The sequence below is a fragment of the Bombus pyrosoma genome, linkage group LG17 (genome assembly GCF_014825855.1).
Source record: "Bombus pyrosoma isolate SC7728 linkage group LG17, ASM1482585v1, whole genome shotgun sequence".
In the NCBI taxonomy this organism is placed as follows: domain Eukaryota; kingdom Metazoa; phylum Arthropoda; class Insecta; order Hymenoptera; family Apidae; genus Bombus; species Bombus pyrosoma.
The window spans coordinates 76,636-101,680 of NC_057786.1; the positions used below are offsets into that span (position 1 = coordinate 76,636).

General features: G+C 28.3%; 4 protein-coding genes across 5 annotated transcripts; 2 read left to right on the plus strand and 2 right to left on the minus strand.

The window, feature by feature from the left end:
* Positions 1 to 511: 511 nt before the first annotated feature.
* On the minus strand, positions 512 to 3,207 carry LOC122576942 (serine/threonine-protein phosphatase 4 catalytic subunit). Its single transcript, XM_043747872.1, has 6 exons — positions 2,953 to 3,207; positions 1,976 to 2,146; positions 1,751 to 1,903; positions 1,349 to 1,600; positions 995 to 1,233; positions 512 to 907 (listed from the first exon to the last, which is right to left on the minus strand). The coding sequence occupies exons 2-6, from the start codon at positions 2,123 to 2,125 to the stop codon at positions 778 to 780; spliced, it is 924 nt and encodes a 307-aa protein (XP_043603807.1). The 5' UTR covers positions 2,126 to 2,146; positions 2,953 to 3,207; the 3' UTR covers positions 512 to 777.
* Positions 3,208 to 3,381: 174 nt separating this feature from the next.
* On the plus strand, positions 3,382 to 12,261 carry LOC122576941 (protein decapentaplegic-like). The gene is made up of 4 exons (XM_043747871.1): positions 3,382 to 4,197; positions 8,447 to 8,805; positions 9,104 to 9,548; positions 9,919 to 12,261. Exons 2-4 carry the CDS (start codon positions 8,478 to 8,480, stop codon positions 10,316 to 10,318), a joined length of 1,173 nt encoding a protein of 390 aa, XP_043603806.1. The 5' UTR covers positions 3,382 to 4,197; positions 8,447 to 8,477; the 3' UTR covers positions 10,319 to 12,261.
* Positions 10,822 to 22,245, minus strand: LOC122576938 (low-density lipoprotein receptor-related protein 6). The gene is made up of 10 exons (XM_043747857.1): positions 21,642 to 22,245; positions 20,221 to 21,246; positions 19,210 to 20,140; positions 18,763 to 19,047; positions 18,386 to 18,666; positions 17,952 to 18,203; positions 15,786 to 16,641; positions 14,871 to 15,106; positions 14,279 to 14,791; positions 10,822 to 14,008 (listed from the first exon to the last, which is right to left on the minus strand). Exons 1-10 carry the CDS (start codon positions 21,706 to 21,708, stop codon positions 13,635 to 13,637), a joined length of 4,821 nt encoding a protein of 1,606 aa, XP_043603792.1. The 5' UTR covers positions 21,709 to 22,245; the 3' UTR covers positions 10,822 to 13,634.
* A 560-nt stretch (positions 22,246 to 22,805) lies between these two features.
* On the plus strand, positions 22,806 to 24,960 carry LOC122576894 (NADH dehydrogenase (ubiquinone) complex I, assembly factor 6). 2 transcript variants are annotated; one of them, XM_043747778.1, is made up of 5 exons: positions 22,806 to 22,927; positions 23,439 to 23,586; positions 23,875 to 24,097; positions 24,184 to 24,579; positions 24,701 to 24,960. In XM_043747778.1, the coding sequence occupies exons 2-5, from the start codon at positions 23,447 to 23,449 to the stop codon at positions 24,878 to 24,880; spliced, it is 939 nt and encodes a 312-aa protein (XP_043603713.1). In that variant the 5' UTR covers positions 22,806 to 22,927; positions 23,439 to 23,446; the 3' UTR covers positions 24,881 to 24,960. The 2 variants fall into 2 exon arrangements, with proteins under 2 accessions (XP_043603713.1, XP_043603712.1); XM_043747777.1 differs by lacking the exon at positions 22,806 to 22,927 and adding an exon at positions 22,934 to 23,160.
* The last annotated feature ends 85 nt before the right edge of the window (positions 24,961 to 25,045 follow it).

A 25,045-nucleotide genomic window follows, 5' to 3' on the forward strand; every position in this document is an offset into this window, starting at 1 on the left:
CTATACAGCTGGTCTGTCTATAAAATGGTCTGTTACTTCAATAATTACAATCTCGTACCTATTAAAACATAGTTACATAAAAATTCATTATAATAAATTTACTTACTTTTGAAGTCAAACAATCACTTATAAATTCTACTTACTTTTTCTATTTTATTGTTTTGCATGCTAAATAATTATTTCAATATCATTAAAATTTAGTTATAGATTAAATCATATATAAATTAAATATTTATACAATATAAGATAGAATTACGCAATTTGATTCTTTTCTACACACGTTTAAAACATTTTGTATGAAATAATTACAGAAATTAAAGCAAAAGAAGTTCAATCTCATTATAATAATTAAATGTACTTAGTACAAATGTTTTCGCATATGTGTGTGTACGTATCTTTGAAGCTTGAGAAATGATGAAATACACATTTTTAAAAGATATATACTTCTGGACAAAAGTATTTAGTATGTTTTGTAGAGTCATACAGATTCTCATATTAACAAACTATGATATTGAAAAACACATATACTTATATTATTTATTATATCAAATTGATATTTCCAATGCCGATAGAAGTCCGTTGCTAATATTCAATTACAAATGGATTAACATTAGTTTTTGCCTACAATATTCTCATGATCAAATCCTCTTTTCCTATGTGAATGTTTTGTAAATATGTGTCAAGCAATCATTTAAAATGGTTTCTTTCTTTAAAAAAAAAAAAAAAAACATTTGGAAATATTTTGGTTTATGCAGTCATTTTTAATTAAATTTTTTTTTATAAAAAGTAATCAGCCTGAGGCTTTTTACTAGGTATTCCTCGACTTTCCTGTGGTGCTGCTTCAAATATTGTGAATTCTCGCTGAAGGTGTTCATTTAATTCTAATATTGCAGCAACATTCCCACATCTATCAAAAAAATATTATATTAAAAATATCAATTTATAAAAAAGATCAAAGATGTAATCTCTTTATATCCTTAAAATATTCATTTACCTATAGCAGTAATTAGGTGCTGACCAAACAGTCAAAACAGTCTCATTAAAGTGCCATTTATATCCTTCCATAACTAATTGATGTGCTCTACAAATCATTTCAATATCATTTGCAGAATTAAACTGTGCTACAACATCACTTCCGAAAAGGTAACCAGCTCCACGTGGCGAAACTCCCCAACCTTGAGTATCTTCAGGATCTGACCAAAGTAAATCACACATTGGACCATCATGTGGCACCTATAAGAAGTTTATTAATATATATTTTATTACATTGTATTTTATACCATAAAATTTTATCTAATGTATATAAATAGTTCAATATTTTTTATACAAATTTAAGCATAGTTCCTACTTCTTGTTTTCTATCTATAGTCCTTATTTGATCAAGTGTTTGAATACTTGGAGATAATCCACCATGAACACAAAATATTTTTCCATCAATGATAGCGGAAAGAGATAAATAGTCAAATATTTCAGTACAATATCGCCAAACTGTAATACTGCCATATTTGCGTAAGCATTCATCGTAAAAACCATAAACTTGTGTAATCTGTCGAGATTCATGATTTCCTCTTATTAATGTAATCCTATCAGGATAACGAACCTGTAAGTATGTTCACATCCATAGTTGTCATTACAGAGGTAATAATTAATTTCCTCAATGTAATTTTCAAAATTAATAATTTTATTGATCATCATATTAATTTCTTATATTTTTAAGGTATTATATCATTATAAAAATTTTTATAATTACTTTTAATGCCAAAAGTAGAAGGAATGTTTCAACACTATAAAACCCTCTGTCAACAAAGTCTCCCATAAATAGATAATTTGTCTCTGGAACATCACCCCCAACCTTAAATAATTCTTTCAAGTCATAAAATTGACCATGAATATCCCCACATACCTGAAAATAAATCATGCCTTTTATAAACTATGATTATAATAATGCTTTACATTTATTTTAATAAAAACATACAGTAACCGGGGAGTCCACTCTTTGTACGTTACTCTCTTCAATAAGAATTTCACGTGCCTTAGCACAAAGAGCTTTAACCTCTGCTTCTTTGATGATTTCACATTTTTTTAGTTGTTCTATTTGCCGATCCAAATCACTGGAATCAGCCATTTTATAAAATAGTGACCTTCACTGAAAATAATACCAAAAATCTTTCTATTCCTTTTAAATCAGAAGTTACTTAACAATATAATAAACCCATATAATCAATTTATAATTATATATTATGAACAGTATAAGTTTATGTAAAATTATTAAAATTATCTGTTATTTATTGTATGATATACTTTCTTTGATATATATAATTTGAACTATTACTGAACATTTCTGTTTTAAAAATTGTTGTATAAATATGAAACAAGGACTTAAAACAATGCTTAAATAATGTCATATATGTATTTAATGTGTTATAAAACCACTAATAAATAACAAACTTGATAAGTAAAGTAATACAATATGATTTATAATTTCATACTTATAAAGTTATCAGAGCATATATGATAAGACTATAAAGAAACTTTTTGCTAGATAGTCCTTAATCTAAAAGCTCTATAATACATAATAATGTAAAAAAAATAATACATCATCTAGCATTAAACATTTCTTTGATAATGAAGAGGTCAATGCTTTAGAACAGCTGGAATTTTATGCTGAATGTAGCAGGTATTACATTGTTTAAAAATGGATATAATACGTTCCTTTTACAAATGTTTATGGATCTAACTGAATTATTTTTTAAATCTGTATAACAGTTACACTTTTATAAATATAAATTTACAAACAGTTGCATATACTGCAAATGTACAATCTAATCAATTACGATTGTGTGTAAAAATTTTTCTTATCTCAACGTAATAGATGAAAAGTTAATAAGAAAATATATGCAATAAACAAAGTATGCAAATAAATAATGTGTATAAAAGAAACGATAAACGTACCTGATCGTATAAAGGGAGCGAGGTTTGCTTCACCTAATAAATAAAACGCATTTAAACAATGCACGTGCAATTAAAATTCTTTGCGGTTATTTCATAAGAGTTAAAACATTAATAAGTGATTAGAAACAATCCAAAAGTACATTTCAACAAATATCAAACATTACGATATAACTGACATTCAACATAGATTAAAGTAAACCGAGGAAAGAAATTTGAACAAATTTGTTGTTTCTATTCTAGATTTTATTCTATAGTGATATCGTTTGTTTAGCCGATTCAACGTGATGAGAATTCTCCTTTAGTTTGTATCTAGTAACTCAAAAAAACTTTGAAAAATACATATGTATATTTAAATTCAAATTTCCCTAGATTCAAACGACTGCAATATATTTCTCAGAATGCAAGATGATGCATGCAAAAATTGCTTTCGCTTTTAAATGTGCAAACATGTTTGAATTTTTGAAATAAAACTATTTGATAACATAATTATCAAGTGTTATGTGGAAGAAACATAGCTATTACGTGATCTCGAAGATTGGGATATGTAAGATATTTTTTAATTGCCTTAAAGATGCTATAAAAACATTAATTATTCTTAACTTACTATAATTTATTAATATTATTAAAGTCAATGTTAATATTAACAAATTAAGATACGATGAAACAACTTGAAAATCTTAATAGGATTGAATAAAAGTAATTTTCCAAATAAAGTAGTTGAGATTACAATTGTAACATTTTAGCTTATAAAGTAATCACGCGTGGTGTGCTAAATTTGTATCTCCTACTATTAAAATACTATCTCTCTCTTTCTTCGTCTCTTTCCCCTCTCACGTTGCAATATCCCACGGTTCTACTATTCCTCTCGACTTCTCGAAGATTTCCGTGTATCGAGTTGTGTTCAATATTAACGCGTGTTCTTGAAAACATTCTCTATTTGTACAAACGATGATAGTGTTTTAAAAACTAAACTAATCATTATATCCATGATTTTGCGTACTATCAAGAAAAATTGAAAATAATTTATTTCCTTTCTGTCTATTATCTATTCGGGCGAATTCCTCTTTCTCTTTGGTGAGTACACAAGTGCGAAAATATCAGACAACGCAAAAGAGTTCCAACATCGATGTATCGATACTAAAGACTGCCGGGGGCGAGGTTTTAAGACAATAGTTTCTGAGTGAGGTTACATGAACTCATTGAAATGTCGTGGCTGCTCAAACAACGGACTTACGATTAGCTCAGGTGAGTCTAATAGAAATACAACATTGCTAAGAAGTTTTTTAGAACAGAAAAATATATGGTTTTCATTGGCTCGAAAGAGTAGGTTTGTTTGATTGTCGCTGGCCCGATTATTTTAGACGATGACGTGCTGCTTATGTATACTCGACACCTTGTATTCTTACTCTACCCGTGCCGCATTCCTTCGGTGCAACTGTGCGATATTTGTGTTAAACAGGATATTACCAGTTGTACTTGTTGCTGTTTCCATCGATATACACGAAACTGAAAATAAAAAAATATCTTTATAGATACCTACAACTATTTGAAAAATAATATAAACACTACAGAATACGCTATTTGATATAATTTTTATTTTAAGTAATAAACGAAATTATTATATTTTGATATAACAGTATGTTAATTTACTATTTGAAGTTATGAAATAAACGAAACATTTGGAAATCGTATGCTTAATTGTGATTATTCTAACTATTTAATCTAACTAGTGATTCTTAAAAAAAAAAAAAAAAATACCAATTTTATATTTTATTTAGATGAAGAAAGATGAGGGAAAACAGGTTAAGCTGTGTTTTGTTTAGTGCTTTAATTATATCACAGCTTTAATATTGCGTTGAAGAGGATTGTTAAATGAACATTTCATGTCAAATTCTTCATTGTTTACATGATATGATATATGTCAATAGGGTATTATATCTCTGTTATCGAGATAAACATGAAGCATAAACATTCTACAATACGATCTATGCATTTTTATTTTACAAATTACAACTTTTCGTTGTCTCTTTCGATGTATTGAAATGAGCTGCTATAGAAAACGATGTCAAAACATTCAACAAAAACGTTATTCTTAATTTATCTTTTTCATTAAATGTTTACTCTGTTAGTTGCGCATATTAAATTACTGCAAAAATTTTTAAAAATACTCAAAAGTTTAATCAAACGATGATCTTTATGTCTCTGTAAGAGAAAGCAAATTTATCGATATTAAGCGTATTCATCGATTTTATCAGCTTTTCTTCCTTTATGAAACAATTTTGTATATTTAAATATCCGTTTCACAACATTTTGTTCTATATTTGAAATTTAAGAATATTTGAAAATTCAGTGGTTTATTGTTTTTTTTTTTTTTTATTTATACATATTTATATTAGTAGATTTTACTTAATCTTAGTTTCTACATATTTGAAATCGTCAATACCTAATCAATATCCCGTTAACATTGTAACAGTATGCTGTCTTACAACGGAAGTATTTGGTTAATTTTACGAGATTTTATAGTTACTTTTGGAGGAAAGAACCACCTACGTTCATTTCGTTCTTGCAAATGATATTGACCATTGTAGAATTTTCTACAACATACTTTTGTTGCTTTATTTATTTTATTATATTTATTTTTTGACTCCTGCCTTTACAGAACTCTATTATTCATTATGTTAATTTTTTCTCTCGATATATTTAAGTTGTAAGATTTAGTTTTCCTTAATTATCAATTTAATGGTGTTATACTGTATATTTTAATTACGAAGTCATAAATGCATTCTACAGATATCTATTAAATATTTACTAAATATTTCTCAAGTTTCCACTTGTTTCATGTAAAACACTTTCTCTGCTTATCCGACAAAATATTTTTTCGTATTAAGTTTGAAGACAATAATTAAATTCATAATTATGATAAGAGCTGTTATATATAATCCTAAATGTACATCTTTCTAATACATAACTTTCCATTCGTTTTTTAAATATTCTTTAACTAGAAAGTCTAAAAGAAAATACAGATATAGACAGCAGAATTTTTTCTTCGTAGGGAGCAGGTAGAGAGTTTGTTTCCTAGAAGCGAAGTGGTCTCCTAAGTATGTACCGACCTATTAGCTTCGAATTAGCTTCGCGTTAGATCGAATACTTTGGGTGGCCGTGCATTCCTTTAGTACAGTACAAGAACACTGCATTCTTCTTGAAGCGTTATGTACAATTCTCATTAGTAGAATCACGTTTACACCATTATACGTTTACATTTCTTTGAAACATTTATTTAATGTACAAGCAGGCATAAGGTGATTCCTGGATTTCTTTCTCGAATATTAATCCCCGAGCGAAAAATTTTCTTTATTATATATTTTCTTCTTACTTTTTCATCAGGAATTACCTCATGCTCGTTTGTATATGTTATTCAGCCGTATCCTGTATATGTACTGTAAAACACTATATAGTTTACATCCATGGATACAGTTAATACAATAATGTAAATAATACAAATGAATAACTTTGGAGATGTTGATGTACCTGAATAATAATTCTAAGATAAATTGCAAGATATAAAAAATAAATTCTGAATTTGAATATCTATAACGGAAATATTTCCTTTTATTGTTTTTATTCTTTTCGCCGTATTATGTATAGAAATCATAAGTTATTGTAACTGTTATTTACTATCTGATTAAATAGAACTATCGCTAATTAATAATGTGTTATCAAAACAGTATTTAATTGAAGTAATTGTACAAAACAATAAGAATATACGTATACTCACAGTATATTAACAACAAAATATTGGGTTGGCAACTAAGTGATTGCGGATGTTTAATTCTTTGAAATACATTTATAACATAGTAAGTTATTAACAGACATTATTATACTATATTTACAAAGACGTATCCTTCCTATTCTGACTTAAAAATTTTGAACTTGATGGCTTTAAAAGCCATCTTTCTTATTTATCTTATGATAAAAAATATTTAAATACCGATTTGTAATAATTCAAGGTACAAGGTTGATGTTGATCATGTAAGGTTAATATTTCGCTTTAAGCATTATTTGAACTAACTTCTCAAAACGATAGAGAATTGTTCTATTTTATATCAAGTAAATTTAATAAATAAGCTTAGAATCTGCTACATTAATGAAACAAAATATCTCAATTTAAAAATGAAAACTCTTTCATATGTCTGATTATGAAATTACGTACCTAAATTAAATATAATATATGATAAAAATGTTATCATTATTATAAAGGTTATCACAATATGTAATAAAAGCAATAAAAGTAATAATAATAATATTGTATTGACAATATGTTAAAAAAATTTTCATTCGACTTGTTTAATTTTATTTTCACTTGCTGCATTTGCATTATAAATGTAAATAGCAAAATAAAAAAGGCAGTTTAAGTAGTTTAATTGTTCCTCGTGGAACAGCTTTATGTCAGGTAACTCAAGCAAACGCGTTGAAAATTAGATAGGCTAGATTAATCGCCCAATCATTCGGCAGCAGACGGCATGGCACTAATCTTTCTGTTTCTATCTCTATCTGTAATAGAATGCAGGTCTGTCTCAGTGGTTCTCAAATTTTATATCCAACCGTATAAAAATATACAAACATTTTACTTTTCATCTATTCATGCGAATAGTGACACATAACAAAAATCATTAGTTTCGAGATATTTGCAAGAATTAACAGTAAAAGTGAGCTATTTGTGTACTGTTATGGAAATATTATAATATCTTTAGCAAACTTATATGTATATACTATTTAAAAAGAACAATGTCATAATTCAAAATAGTCCTAAGACTATTAGTTAAATTATAAAAGAAAATAATTTCTTCATTGCTAAATGGTTGAGTAAATTAATAATTTCTACTTCAAACAACTGATCTTATTTTAAATTTACATTTCTTAATTGTATGATTATTTTAGCATCCAGTGATGTGTGTGTGTATAACAATTTATGTTAAAACTATTTGTCGTTAAATAAACTTTTAACAAATTCGTATATACTTTTTAAACATATCTCTAAATGTTGTATTTTTAATTATCTATTATTTTATATAAAAATTTAATATTTGAGTTTAACGAGTTATATAATTAATTATTTAATTCTTATTTCTATGAATTAATAAGATGATTATCATGAATTGACACATAAATATAGGAATTAATGCAAAATTGTTTTATTTCCTACAATTTTAACTTTGGCTATGAATTATCAAAGAGCATTATCAAATTTTTCTATGAGGAGCAAATGAAATTTACAATACTTTCTTCTATGGTGAAAATCTACAGTACGCAGTCATTAATAATTAATTTTTGACTATTTTTCTTAATTCTTCATGTAGCTATTAAAATATTAACTTGTGACTATATGTATAATTAAATTAGAATTGTGTTTGTTTCATTATCCATTTTTAAATCTCTTCAAGGAAATGTTCATAATTGACTTACAATATCAAGGTTTTCATTATTTTGCTTTTAGGGAGGCAACATCCGTGAGCAACGACATCACAATGCGCATGTTGCTGCCACTGAGGTTGGTTTTAGTCGCAGCAAGTTTGCTGCTGGCAACTACCACAGCAAACATTCACTTGCATCTACATTCTCATACTGCCAAACATTTTGCTATCAGCGAACGTCAACAAGCAATTGCTGGAATTGAAGCTAGCCTTTTGTCTCTTCTTGGTTTTGCTAAAAGGCCAAAACCACAAGGTCAAGCTTATGTTCCTGAATCATTGAAAAAACTTTTTATCAAACAAAATACAATTGGTATGGCTGATATTGCTAAACCAGGAATTCATGCCAGATCTGCTAATACAGTGCGTTCCTTTTCTCATGTTGGTAAGTATATTTATAAAAAGTAAATGTTTCTAAAATTATTTTTGGCTAAGTTAACAAATTATACTGTATATTTGCAACTGAATAACGGTTAAATATTACTTACAATATAATGTAGTTAAACGATACAACAAGTAAAATTTAATGCACTTATAAAATATAAATGTACATTACAATATGTGTAGATAATAATAATAGTAACATAATTAAGAAGGTTAAATAATATATAATAATTAAGATCCATACTATTACATTATTATTTGTATCTCAACCCTTTCTTCTTTCATTTGTTTTTATGCAGAGAGTGAGGTGGATCATAAATTTCAATCTCCAAATCGGTTTCGTCTTTCGTTTGATTTAAGTAGTATACCTTCAGGGGAGAAGTTACAAGCTGCAGAATTAAGTCTTTCTCGTGTACCTATTTTAAATGAAGATGATCCCAATTCGAAACTGGGTAGAATACTTATATATGATATTTTACGTCCTGGTGCAAGAGGACATAGCGCTCCGCTATTGCGTTTAATTGATAGTAAACCGCTAAATACTAGGAAAAATGGCACACTTAGTGTAGACGTACATCCTGCTGTGGAAAGATGGATAAAAGATCCTAAGAATAATCATGGACTTTTAGTACATGTACGTGGAACTAAACAGGAGCATGTGCGTTTAAGAAGAAACGCGAATGAAAGAAACGACACATGGGTTGTTAATCGTCCAATGTTATTTACTTATACAGATGATGGCAGGTACAAACTAGTTTCTTCATATATTTTTATTCCCTTTTATAGGAAAAATAACTACAGCATTATTGTAACCTTTTTTAATTATGCATTCGAAATGTAAAGCTTTTAATCTAATATTTTATTTTACACATTTATTATTATATACATACACATGTATAATAACAATGTATTTAAATTGCATGTAATAACAAATTATATTATACGTATAATATATTCATATTTTGATGATTTGATAATGAACTATAAGTTCGCAGATAAAATATTAATTACGTAGTATATGAAATAGTTTTCTAATAATGATTAATACATAATTTATATCAATATAAAATCAATAATTTACATGACTATTGTATCAAGAATATTTATTATTTAGATATAAGATGTCTTCTGCAAGTCAAATAATGGACCGTCGTGCCAGAAGAGCAGCACTTCGAAAAAACCGTCGAAAAGATGGACGTGAAAATTGTAGGCGACATCCACTTTATGTTGATTTTGCTGATGTTGGTTGGAATGATTGGATTGTTGCCCCTCCTGGTTACGATGCCTTTTATTGCCATGGTGATTGCCCGTTTCCATTAGCAGATCACTTAAATTCTACCAATCATGCAATTGTCCAGAACTTGGTTTACTCAACAAAACCAAGTATGGTGCCTAAAGCTTGTTGTGTACCTACCGCTCTCAGCTCTATATCCATGCTTTATCTTGATGAAGAAAATAAAGTAGTATTGAAAAATTACCAGGACATGTCTGTCCTTGGATGTGGGTGTCGTTGACTATTTGCTATTTGGTTCAGTAAACTGTTTTTACAGTGAAGAATGTATGTGCAATAAAAATGAAAATAGTTAAAGAGACATTAAAAAATGAGGGAACAAAGAACTGAGATTTTATTAAATTGAATAAATAGTAAATAATGCCATTTTTGGAGGGTATGTTGAATTATTTATTAAATGTTTAGGCAATTATAACACAGTTGAACGATTTTAAGTTCATTGTATGTGGAAATTTCAAACGATTGATTAATTGTCGGAATTTCAAATATTAGGCTGGTTGCCTAACTTGTCCCATGTTTATAAAATAAAGAAACTGAAAAATTTGTATAATGCAATCAAATTTTGGTCTATTGATTATCATAGAAAAATTTAGATACATGGAATAAAAAAAATTTACTATAAATACTTCAAGGCCTTCAAAATTTTCTGTACATAAAAAATATCAATCAGTTCTTCTTGGACATAATGATTATTCTTATTAAGTCTATGTGGTTGTTTAGAAAGGGAGAAAGATTTAAAAAATTAAGCATTTAAGATTTTGATCCTTGTTTGTACTTGTACCTTACATTAAAATATCTTACAGTTGAGAAAGGAGAAAATATTTTCAAAGGAGGATTTAAATCGAGGTAAATGCGCGCGCCAAAATTTTAAGTACCCCCCTCCCCTTTTGTTAAGAAAGATTCTAAAACAATAATTTGTTGCTATTGACTATTGATTAATTTTTTAATCGATTGTTAACTGTTCAAAATGAGAAATTTTTCTTTGAACAAGAATACAATCAATTTCTTTGACGGCAGGGATATTATATATTGATAAAATACTTAACTGAGACTCTTACATCCATATTTATTTATCAATCTAAAAAAGAAGCTTTTTTTATAATTTCTTACGCATTTCATTTTTATGTTTTATTTTATTAGTAACTATTTCTCTGTGGTATCTTAAAATTCTGTTACATTAATGTTAGATTTGTAGTAGATTTAATACAACTTTTCAAATATTTGAACAAAGATATCTCAGGCGTTTATCAAACATTTCATTTTCCAATTCCATTTTTAATTAACATAATATGCTAAAATATGAGCAGTATTAAACAATACAGAATTATTACCAGAATACATATATTTTGAAATATCATTTAATCTCTTTACAATGAGATATTATCCTTTCATCGAATATACATATAAGATTTTTGTATTTTATTGGAATTAATAATTAATTAAAACAACTTCTAAATGTTGTATATAAAATGTTTTTGAAGTATTTATACAATCTGTATCAAGTTTTATTAGTTCACTAATACAAACGGAAAGAAATTATATTTCCTTTCTTCTAATAAATACTGAATGTATTAAGGACTTGCAATAACTTGTTTAAGAACTTGTAAAAACTCTTAAAAACACGTATTTTATAATAGACATAATTAGACATTGTACAGCTTGAAAAGTATAATAATAATAATTTACCATTTTAAACAGGGTGCACAATAAATTTTAAAGTCTCTTTTCTCCTAAACTTAAACTTCTTATTGCCTGAATTTGGCTCTTTATAGTTTATAAATTTGATTTGATTAATTCATTAATGTTGAAGGTATAAATATTTTGAAATAAATTCTTCCTGCCGTCAAGAATAAACCGTACCTGCCTGAGGAACAATTATTTATGTTAGCAGAGAAATCTGAGCATATGTATATTTGTATAAAAACAGAAAGAGACGAATATGATTTTAAGAATCTTTTATAGCTGTGGCGCGCGTCAGCCTGTAAAATCTGTAAAATAGATAGAAGTAAAAAACGACTAATGTAAATAGTGCGTCTGTATAGTGAATTAGTATATATAGTATTCTATTTGATGTTTTTATTAATATTTTTACATCTTTCGATTGTACACAAATATTGTGTGTGTAAATAGTGAATAAATTTTAATAAAAATATATGTTAAATTACACTTACGTACGTTTTTGTACCTAAATAGAAAAAATAAATGGTAGTTACAAGAAAATACGAGGCAATTGATTAAAACTAAAGCTTACAATTAATAATATATTTCTTAATTATTGTTAAAATGCATAATTTTTAAATTATTTTATCATAAAGTAATAAGTATCATATAAAATATGTAACAAAAGTTTTATTCTTTTATACAATTATGCTACATACATAGGATAATACACATTTTTGTCGTAAATGTAAAAAAAATATAGAAGAATTATTTCAGTCTTTGATGCCAAACAAGAATGATAATTTAATAGAATGTATTTTTTCAAGGCTTGTGTAATGGCAGTGCGAGGTAAAAATCATTTCCACACGACACATTGTACATTTTATATATACAATAATTTTGAATTTCATTTACTAAATATCCTAAATGTTGTATGGCACAGTCCGATTATAAACTGGAGGAACAGCATTACTTTATATCATTATTTAAAAATTGTAACATACTAATTTTCATATGTTGATTAACTATTATATAGAAAATGTAAATATATAAATACACATTTAGTAATTTTCACTTTCACGGTAGAGCCGTTACATAAAAATGCAAATAAATGCAAGAAGTACTTCTCATTTTCACAGTAAAAATTAAAAAATGTTTTTTTTCTATAAATACACATTTTAAATGTTCTTAGATTATTCAATTATCATATGTCATTGCTTATTTTGATTTTATTCTCATTAGAAATAATTTTCAATTGTTCTATCTATTTTTAATTTGTAATATAGAGTTTGATATGTCTTGATTGTAAATATGAAAATTACTCAACTAACTTCTTATACACTATAAATATATACGTACTTAAAAAAAAACCTTTTTTGCAAAACAACTTGGATCTCGAATGTTAAAAATCATATACAACTTTTATACATTGTTACAATATTTACATTTTACGATTAGATTCCTTACAAATACGTTACAAAGTTAAGAGGCACGATGGTATAAATTTTTTACAGAAATAAAAAAAAACCTATTCAAATATAAGTAACACTTCAAACAAATTTAATAATGTTGCAAAAAGATAGCTTTCCTCGAAAATCTTTTTTAAAGGAAGGTGTCAAGTAAAATTTAATGAATGAAATTTAACTACAAAATGATAAAATTTTTGTCTTATATTATTTTACTTATTAATATAAATAAATAAGAATTGCTTAACATTTACTTTCTTCGATTTCGAATATTTTAAAAATAATGTTTTTACTTGTCCACTTATAAAATATAAACGTTTTAATAAAATAAATTTTCATTTTTAAATTATTTCTAAAGACTTACCAAAAGATCTCATTCTTCAAAAAATAGAATATAAACAATTTTTAATATATTCAAGGAACAGGGGAAGGAGGTGGAGGAAGTGGACTAAAATACGTAGAAGATCGTGAACTAGGAGAGGGAGGACAACTAATTGCAGCATCACTTTGGTAAACAGATCTTGGAGTAGGAGGTGGAGGATAGGGTTCACTTTCATATCTATATCTTGCTGGGTAATTGCTGTCTGATTCGTCGCAAACATCTGTACTGCAGGGAGTTGGAGGCGGAGGCTGATTTATGCTCCTATAATGCCTATAAGGTTTATACCTAGACGCATTACTGCTTGAGCATCTAGTAGAATTGGCTGTTGTTGCCGGACTCGGAGGAGGATTCAATGTTTCTTGTGGGTAACCTCCTGTGGAACTACCTCGAGTTGAACTGGAAGCTCCTTAAAGCAGAATATTTATTACCATAATCATAATAACGGATAATATTATTTTCTAATCTAAATGTCTACAAGTTTTCACTAAAATGTTACAAAACCAATTGTTCTATATATTATTATAACAAATCATTTGTACTACTTTACTTACAATGATTGATTTATGATTTATTAATAATTATTCGCTATTTTGACATATTAGATATTAGATACCAGTTGTTATTTATCAACTAATAATTTAATTATGATATATTAGTTTGTAAATTAACAAGTTACCGGTTATATGACTGCGGTCGTAACTTGATCCTATGCTGCTTCCATTTAACATTGACATTCTTACAGTTTCCATTCCAATTTTCAAATCTTTTCTACAATTTTTTTGCGCGAACATTGGTTTTGCTAATCTTACTGGTTTGGGTGATAATGGATCTCCAGCTGAATCATGTAAAATATCAGGCAATTCTTCATTGTTTATGAATTTTCTTCTACAATAATAAAATCCGAAAGCAATTGTAGCAACTGTTGCAATCAGTCCAATAGGTACAATAATAACATAAGTGATTTTTCCAGATTCTAATGAATTATTTTCTTGTCGAGGATTGTTTGCAGGTGTACACGCAGATGCAAGTTCATCGCTTCCGTCGGCACAGTCGTCCCAACCATCACAAAGCGCTGAACCAGAAATACAAACACCACTTCCAATACACTGAAATTGACCTGGACGGCAACAATGAGCTTCGTCTAGGCCATCATGGCATTGAGCTGTTCCATCGCACACCCAGGACATGTCTAACAATTTTAATAATAACTCACAATTTCACTATATTTAATTCATAATTTGAATAATTTGATAGCTCAATATTCTTACCAATGCAATGGCCACTTTGACATTTAAATTGTTCACGACTACAAGCTGGACAACCTAATTCATCACTTCCATCAGGACAGTCGGTTTGGCCATCGCATTTCCATGTAGCAGGTATACAATCTTTTGTTACTGCAGAACTAGGTGCAGCACAAGTAAAATGATCCGTTCCACAGGCTGGCGCAGCTCTACAAGTTTTTTCATCTTCAGATAAAACCAAAGATTTTGGACAGGAACATCTGAAAATAATGTCTTTTATATACTTTCATTAATATAAAATTTTCTATTCTATATGTTTCTCTTGCTAGAAGTTTTAAAAAGAGAAGTCGCCAATTCGTCCGATCGGACATTATTGCTATATAAAGGATGATAATGCCTATGCTATCGGCTACCGTTACGACAACGGCTGTTTATATGATCCATTTTGAGATCATTCTTATATCCATACATTTGTTTTCAGTTCCCATATATGGAGACATACATATGTGGCAGCTTCGTCTTTCGAAAGAGACTTCCCCTCTAGTGAAAGAATCTATGAAGAGTCCATAGGAAAAAGAGGGAATGTATAGTTTTAGCATTTTTCAGATAATGAAACTTTGCTTTTCAATATATGTCACAACATCATACATAAAAAAAAATATCACTTTATTCTGCATCATTTCCAACTTTTATTTATAATTTCAAGTAATATGTAACACATTAAACTCTAAAAGATAAGAAATATTTAATCTTCGTGATATACCTCAATTTTTTATAACTACCGTAAAATTTAAAAAATTTTAATTCACATAGCCAATGATAAAGAGCAGCATACGAAAAAATATTAAACTCGTAAAATTGACATTCCCCCTTTTTCCCGTAGATTCTTCATATGGTATTTATATTTTATTTGCTGATTAAGAGAAATTAAAAACGTACCTAGAAGAAGTGATTCCTATACAAAAATGTGAGCATCCTCCATACTCCCGAAAAGGACTACAAATATGTGTTTTCATTACATCATCTTGTGGAGTATTTATTGCAATTAAATCTGTAAGTACTTTATTCATGATTGTTTTTCTTCCATTTCCAGATTTATTAATACGCTCTAAACTTGATGTTTCCCTATCAAACCAATAAATAAAATCAAAAAAGATAGACAAATAAACAGTTGAGCCTTGTCCAACGGGAGAAACCAGAATTCTTCTATTGTTCCCATCAAAATCTGCACATTCAATCTGATTTCCATGTGCCCAATATACAATGCTTGAAATTGCATCTACCGCAATACTTGTTGGTTGTTCTAGATCAGTCGCTATTACAATTCTCTCCTTTCCATCCATTTTACTGCGCATTACTCTCATTTTTCTTCCAATATCTGTCCAAAAAAGTAATCTTTTTTCTGAATGTATTGCAATATTTCTTGGTTTCTCTCCATCACCTTTGACTACAACACCTAGAGCGGAACCATTGTCAAGTTTTGTAACATTGATCGCATCATTTATGGCACATGACCAGAATAGTAACCTTCCCAGTGAATCTAAAGCAAGATCCACTGGATGTCCAGAATTTCCAGAAATCATTATACTGGAATGTGTTTTATTTTCCAAAGTTCTCCTAATAGATAAAGTTCGTCCATCTATCCAATAAATATGTTGAGTTATAGGATCAAATTCTATAGATCGTACATGCTTCAAACCTTGTATTCGGAGAACTACATCTGGACAATCATTTGTATCGGGAAGAAAGCGAAACATTGCATTGCGTAAACTATACATCATAAAGTTTTTTGGTGCTGTAACAGAAAGAATAAGTTATTAGACTTAAATTAATATACATCGCGCACATGTTATGATATAGTATATCAATAACAGAGAATTAATTAAGTTAATAATTTTATATTTATATATTTACATCGTTAATTTAACCAATTGAATGTGATATCTTATATGTGTGTCTTCATTACTTTTGAAGGTAGCATTAAGTAGAAAAGGCACAAGCTGTGGCAGAAGTAAGACTTCTTTCACAAGGTATATTCTTAATTTTAATATCTTTCTCACATTTTACTAATCTACTCACTGTTTACTGTTTGTACAACTACAACCCTTTCAATTGTTATCATCTATTATTTAGCTATGTAACATGTATAATGTTTCTGGTTAAATAGCTTAAATGCATGAAACGTTCAGGAAAATGTTTTGAATGGAACTTGTAAGGTATCAAGGAGTACACATTATGCTGATATTTATTTGACCTTGTGATAACTTTGACAAAAAAGGAAAAAAGGCGAAAAAAAAGGAGAAAAAAAGAAAGGGAAGAAAAAGGCTACTTTTCAATTTTCAAATGGGAACCTATATTTTTTAGTGCATCAAGATATAAAATTTCAAAGTTGATATTTTATCGAATGTACACTGTCAGAACATTGCTCGAACGAACTCTGTACATCACAGTTGCTTTAAAATTTCCGTAGTATATCGACTCTGAAAGCTCATATTTCGAAAATCACTCGTACAAAAAATATAAACAGGTCAAATACAGGAGTACGCAATAAAAAATACTTTTCAAAATTATCGCAAAATAAAACAAGTATTCAGCATTATATAGTGTATTCAGCATTGGTATTTAATTATTATTTGCCTTCTAGATATCTTACAACTTTCATTTAGAGATCTCATCTGTATCTACTATATTTTTAAAAATATTTATCCATTTCTATTATTTAAATTCAGAAATGCTATGTATATTGTATAAACTTATATGCGCAATTTCTGTGCAGAACATTATTATATCATTTTACAATTAATGAAGAAATATTACAGTATAAATATTAAATATATTTAAACAATTCAAGATGTTGTATTATTTTATCTAATACTGTTTGTTTCGTAACTCATATTTTTATTACAAGAACAAATTATATCTTAAATCATAGAATTTGACGAAATCTCCACATCTAATTGAGATACATTCTTTTCTTTTTTTTTTTTTTTATCACATCTACTGCATTAAATATTGAACGTAATCGAGAAAATTTAAAATAGTCTAGTATAATTAAAGATTTTAAGGAAATTATAAATCAAATTTTTTTAATTTAAATATACTGACCAATGCAAGTTTTATTATCCTCTGATAAATTGTAATGAGTAGGACACCCACATTTGAAAGAATTCGACATGCTTTCATTATCTCCGGGTAAAGCGATACAAAGATGAGTGCAGTTGCCATTTTTTAATGCACAGGGATTCCATCCTGCTTGTCTAGAAGCATGGAAAACCAATAAATCTGTTACAGATTCTAACTTATTATGTATCTTCACTCTGCTTAATCCAGTAGTCTTATTAGCTTTCTCTATTTCACCTATTGATTAAATGAATCAACATCAAACTTTGTTCAAAATATCTATAAATTTCGGAAAATATCTATTGAAATAAAAATCGAAATTTATTGCAAATAATAACGTGACGTATATGTAATAGTAACTAATAGTAAAAATAGTAATGTAATAGTAACATAGTTGATAATTTTATGTACTTTTTTACCTGTATTCCAATCTGTCCAATAAATGTAATCTTGATACTGAGTAATACTAAATGGATATACAATATTTTCTGTTATAATTGCTACTCTCTTTCTTGTACGCAGATCAAAGCTATCAATAGCTGGAGTATATAAATCTGCCCAATATAATTTTCGTGCTGAATGGTCAATTGTTAGACCGTTTGCTTTTCCAATATTGGAAAGTATTATCTCACGATGCGTGCCGTCTAAATATGATCTTTCTATACTTCTAGAATTTCCCCATTCTGTCCAATATATATGGCTAGAAAACCATCATGGTGTTAAAAACTTAATTATACAGGAAATATTTATTTCACAAACGCTTTTATAAACACACAAAAGTTGTCACTATAATTACCCTCTGCTAGGATCAAGAGCTAAACATCTAGGTTCAAAAATGTTACTCCAAATGAGGACTTTTCTACTACAACCTTCTAATCGAACCATTTCTATTCTTCGTGTTCCTGTATCACTCCAGTATAAATTATGAGCAATCCAATCAATTGCTAAACCTTCAGGTGTTTCTAAACCAAGATCAACGACTCTTTCTATATCAGATCCATTTATGAAGGCTCTTGTGATTGTTTTTAATTTAACATCCGTCCAATAAATACGATTGTCTGCTATATTAAAGTCCAAGGCGCTAATAAAAATAGAATATACTGATAATAATAATAATAATAACAATAACAATAATAATAATAATAATAATAATAATAAATACAGTCTTTGACATACAATTTTTATAAAAAGATTTTAATATAAACAGATCATAAAACTTTTTGTTTACAAGCATAAGCTTTACCTTGCATCTTTAACTCCAGTTAATGGAATAATATTATCATTATTTGCATTTTCGATGCTAATTCTGCCAATATTTTCTTTCCTAGCAAATAACATAAATGCATCTGGCACGACACAAGTCTTTTTATCTTTAGTTAACTCATATCCAATTTGACATGCGCACACATACTTATTTCCTGGTCGATTTAAACACAAATGACTACAACCACCATTACTTTTTACGCAAGGATTTGTACCATTAACTTTTCCTAAATGCACTGCTTTTAAACCCATGACATTTGGAACTTGATCAACAATAACTTCTCTTTCACCACCTGTGAGTTTATGTGCTCTATCCACACTTCGTCTTTGCCAGTCAGTCCAATATAGATAGTCTCCTAATAAACTTAATCCAAAAAGATGTGGAAGATTATCTGTAATTACTTCTCTTCTATCTGTACCATCCATGTTACACACTTCAATCTTATCTGTTTTTGCATCGCACCAATATATTTTCCATCGTGCAAGATCTAGAGCAATTCCATTTGGCCAAACAATATCCTTATTTACTAAAAGAATACGTTCAGTACCATCCAGATTACTTCGCTCTATTTTTGGACGTTTTTCATTCCAATCTGTCCAAAACATCCAACCTAATTCTGGAGCTAAAGCAATTGCTCTGGGTTCAATTAAATCTTCATTTATTAATACTTTTCTACTTGTACCATTTAACCGGGCTACTTCAATTCGATCTGTTCCCGTGTCAGTCCAATAAAGATTTCGTGCTAACCAGTCAACAGCTATTCCATCAGGATTTTCCACTTCTGTTATTATAATATTTTCTTGATTGGAACCATCAAGTGAAGCTCTACGAATTGCACGAGCTTCTTCATCTGTCCAGTAAAGCATTTCTTGCACAGGATCAAAGTCTATTGCTATCGCGTGTTTGATTCCTAAGTATATTGAAAAATTATAATATATATAAATTTCTTTGAAAAACAAATTAATCGATGAAAAAGATATTGAGGAATACCTGTTAATGGTAATACAAAATTAGTATAATCTGGTGAATCTAAAGAAATCCGACAGATTTCATTTCTTTGAACTATTAATAACAATTCTTCTGGTCCTTCTGCACAAGTCAAATTATCCACTAATTTCACACCTGTAGGACATGCACAGCTATATCCAGGTTCTGTCATACTTAAAAGACACAAATGTGAACAATTTCCATTATTTTTTTCACAAGGATGACTCCCATACGGTTGTCTTCTAACATCCCAAACTTCTATGTCACCAGGTATATATTCTCCATGTAATAATTCTCTAGGAAGTGCTTGAGTTTGACGAACATCGTATGAATGTACGCACCATGTTTTCCAATCAGTCCAATATAATTTGTGATCAAAAAATGTCACTGCAAATGGATAATCTAACCCTTTTTCTATGACTTTTCTTCTATTTTTTCCATAATAATCCATCACTGCAATAAATTTAAGCCTTCCGTCTACCCAATAAACCAATTCATTTTCATAATCCACTGTTAAACCATTCGGCCAAAATATATCATCAGAAATTATCACTTCTCTCGTTGATGGATCTCCATTCATTGCAGCTCTTTCTATTTTAGGTACATCACCCCAATCAGTCCAAAATAATATACTTTTCATTGGTACAAGAGCAATAGCTCTTGGCTGATAAATGTCTGTCCAAAAAAGGACTTTTCTGTGACGTCCATCAATACTGGTTACTTCTATTCTATTTTTTTCTCCATCTGTCCAATATAATTTTCCTGTGTACCAGTCACAAGCCAAACCATCAGGAGAAATTAAACTGGAATTTACTACAATTGTTTTTTCGCCAGTATGGGTGCCATTTGTTTGAATGCACTGAATTATTTCTAAACCACTATCAGACCAACACACTAGTTCATGTTCAAAATAAAAATCTAATGCTGCACCTTCAGACAGATCTTTTATAATAGTAGTTACTTTATTAGTACGAGAGGCATTGGCCATTCTAATATCTTTTTGTGTGACAAAGAGAAGAGTTGGCGATCCTAGAAATAATAATTCATATTATTAAAGTTAAAAAATTCTGCACTGTTATTATAAATTTAAATAGTAGAAAATTGAAGATAAAATTCCGAAATTTATGACAAAAATAATATTATGGGTCACAGTATTAAGCAATATTGTTAAATTTGAGTAAAAGAGTTGGAGCACAAAGTTGGATAATAAATATTATAAAAAATAATATACACTAAAAGTAGTAGTAAAAAATTAACTTTATGTTATTATAAAATCTAGATAATCCTTAAATTTGTTATATTTTGCTAATAAAAGAAATAAACTATAACAAGATATTTAGGCATAATTGTTTAATAACAGATGACCTATAACATAACCTCTATATTAAAATCATGTAGAAAACAACACACTAAATGTTACTTACCATTAGAGAGGAGGACAAGTTTGAAAAAGCATGCAATCAGAATAATTATTAAACTGATAATAGCCATTCTAACAATTTTAAAAAGATCTTTAATTACTTAAAGCACACGGCCGTGACATATACGGGCATACCCGATACGTCCGTCGTTTGCCAAATTGCTTATTTTAGTCATTGATCTTTACGGATTCAAGCTACGATATCTCATAAGAAAATATATATCTTATAAAAAATATATTACACTCATTTTGATTATAAAAAGATTTACTCATTTTCTATCGGTAAACGGAAGAAAATTTTGTACGTTAAGGGGTTAAATTATGGACATTACGAGGAGCACCTTCGGCGTCGTATGTCAATTTCTATTCATGACGAACGATCGATCCGCTCCTTATACAATTTATACAATTTTCATCTGTTGAATCAGATTCACGTTGTCTTTAACTCAAGATAAACACAAACTTATTCTCTGTCGTTCGTATAAACTGTTAACTAAGCAGACGCTTCCTTAGGAGCCAGCGGTTCTCGTAACGGCCGCAACCAATCATTACTATCCCTTGCATTTACAATTTCCAATTGACAATGAAGCTTAACTGAACTCGACGTCACGAAAACTTTGACGTCAAGTTTTACTAATACTATATATTAAATGCTAATACAAATATTTCCCTACTCATAATATTTAAAAAGAAAATAGTTATTTCTAGTTAAATCATTATGATATTTATGCAAATATTTTGCACGATTTAAATTTCAAAATTGAAAATTAATATATAGTATATATTTTTATAACCTTTTAATAACAACATTTTCTAAGTGTATGTTAACTTACAATTAGTTTAATCTTTTACTCGAAAATAATAAAGTATAGCTTATTATTTAATATTGCATATGTATAACATTAACATAATGTTTCTTTCTGGTTTTAATGTTGCTTCGATATTAAAGATCATTAGCAACAGTATCTAACAGGATTATAATCTTTGGCAGTCTTGTTTCGGACAGAAACAAAATTGTTCTGTTTTATTAATATAGTTAAAGTAGAAAAATACTAAAATTTTAGGATGAATTGTATTTATATGTACATGTATATATGACCGTAACCATAGTGGCCGGTGACACCAAACTCTCTCTGTGTTCTTACCTATAATTAACTCTAGTTCTAGCAGCGACTCATAGATGTCGCATTTAATGTTTTGATCGTAATAGTAACCGTACAAATGGCCATGTTCTCGCGCACGCGGATCTCGAGTTACGTTGCTGATAACAGAATATAGAATTATTAAGAGGTTAAGTAGTATATGATAGACAATAAGTTACAGAATAACAGCAGATTATACAATTTTCCAAATATCATAATTTTTACATTGGTCTTAAATAAAAAAACAATGAAAATTATTAATCTAATGATTTCATTATTTATACAACATATTTATAATTTAGTGATATTCCAATTATTTGTGTTTATAGAGATTAATGTTCTCAGTGCATTTATCTTCTAAATTAATACATAAGTTTATAGGTATACAACATATTATGTTTCTGTATTTCATAAAGATTTATGGACTAGATATATCATTACTTAAAAACCACATTGATATTTAATTCTATTATAAATGAAGCTCAAACAAGATTCGAATATATATGTGGTACATTTTAAATAAATTATAAAGGCAGCATATTTTAATACGTTGTTAAATTAATGCTAAGTTTGACTATATTAGTTAACAATTATTATTTATCCGATTCCTCACATGTTATTCACTTAATTACCTTTATTGAAGTCATTTACATTTTTAGTGTGGAGCATGTCTAATATTACGCAGATATCCATATCCATTATAAATAGAAATCATTGTTTAAAACAAAACGTGTTGTTACAAACTTGTGTAAGGCATTCAAGTTCTACAAAACAAACGTCAGCTACGTATTGTTCGGAATTGGTTAGGTATTTCATAGTTACTGATAATGAATATATGTATAGTAGTTGACAGTCATAGTTATTTTGGATGTTTACATGCTGTTCATTTTAAATGTTATATTATTTCTAGCATTATTTGTTATTATACAAGTGAACAATTAAATAAATGAGAAAATGTTAATGATTATATTTTGAGAAAACATTAAATTTCCCAAAGTTGTAAAACAATTAATAAATAATCAAAGATATATATATATATATATATAGAAAGTCATTAAATGAATTGTTACCTTTAACATTGTTAATTTCTTCCAGAAAACATGATTATGAAAACTTTCTATGTACATTGCTATTATCAAACAAAAATGAAGCGGCCGCATTTGCAATTCGTGCATTTAATGTTGAAGTAGCTCAAATAAGAGATCAAGTGCGTGATTATAAAATAGGAGAAATGAGATTACAATTTTGGTCAGAAGCACTAAATAATACATATAAAGGAGATCCTCCAAGAAATCCTGTTATGTTGGAGTTACATAGAGTATGATCTTATTTTCTTATCTCTTTGGTTCTCTGTACTATTTATTGTCTCACAAATTACAATAATTGTAAGAAAAATCTTTGCAGATTTTACAGAAACATTCTCTTTCTAAACATTATTTCAAACGTTTAATCGATATAAGGCTTGATAAACTCCGGGATTATTCATTTCATAATATGAGTGAAATAGAAAAATATGCGGAATACAGTAGTTCTTCCATTTACTATCTTCTTTTACAAGCACACGGTGTAAATAATATTAATGCTGATCATGCTGCCAGTCATATGGGGAAGGCACATGGCATTGTTAACTTACTTCGATCGATTCCTTATAATGCCAGTAAAAGAGTGAATATGTTACCGCAAGATATTTTAATGAAACACAGTGTTTCTACAGAAGCTGTATTACAGGGCCAATCCAGTAAAGATCTTCAAGATGTAATATATGATGTAGCTTCCTATGGAAAATTACATCTAGATGCTGTAAGTACATATCAAGTGCAGAATTAAAATGGAAATGGATAAAGTAGAGAATGAAAAAAAGGAACGGATTATATTTGATCTTTTATATCTTAATATACTATAAAAGTTTCCTTATTTTTAGACAATTTCTCTTAAACGTAGTATGGGAAAAGAAGAAAATTTGATCTTTTTACCAATAATTTGTTTGCAAAAGTATTTAAATAAATTAAGAAAAGCAGACTTTGATGTTTTTAATCCAAAACTACAGAAGAAAGATAATTTACTTCCTCTATACTTGTATTGGAGAAGTTTTATGTATTAAATTTGATATACTTTTAATTAAGATTATCTTTTGATTAAAGCACTGTAAAATATTTGAAATAATAATTATATTATAATATAGTTAAACTAAATATTATTTTAGTACCTTATAAGAATAAGAGAATTTCAACACATTATTAATTTTAACAGTTTACTTTTGTAATAT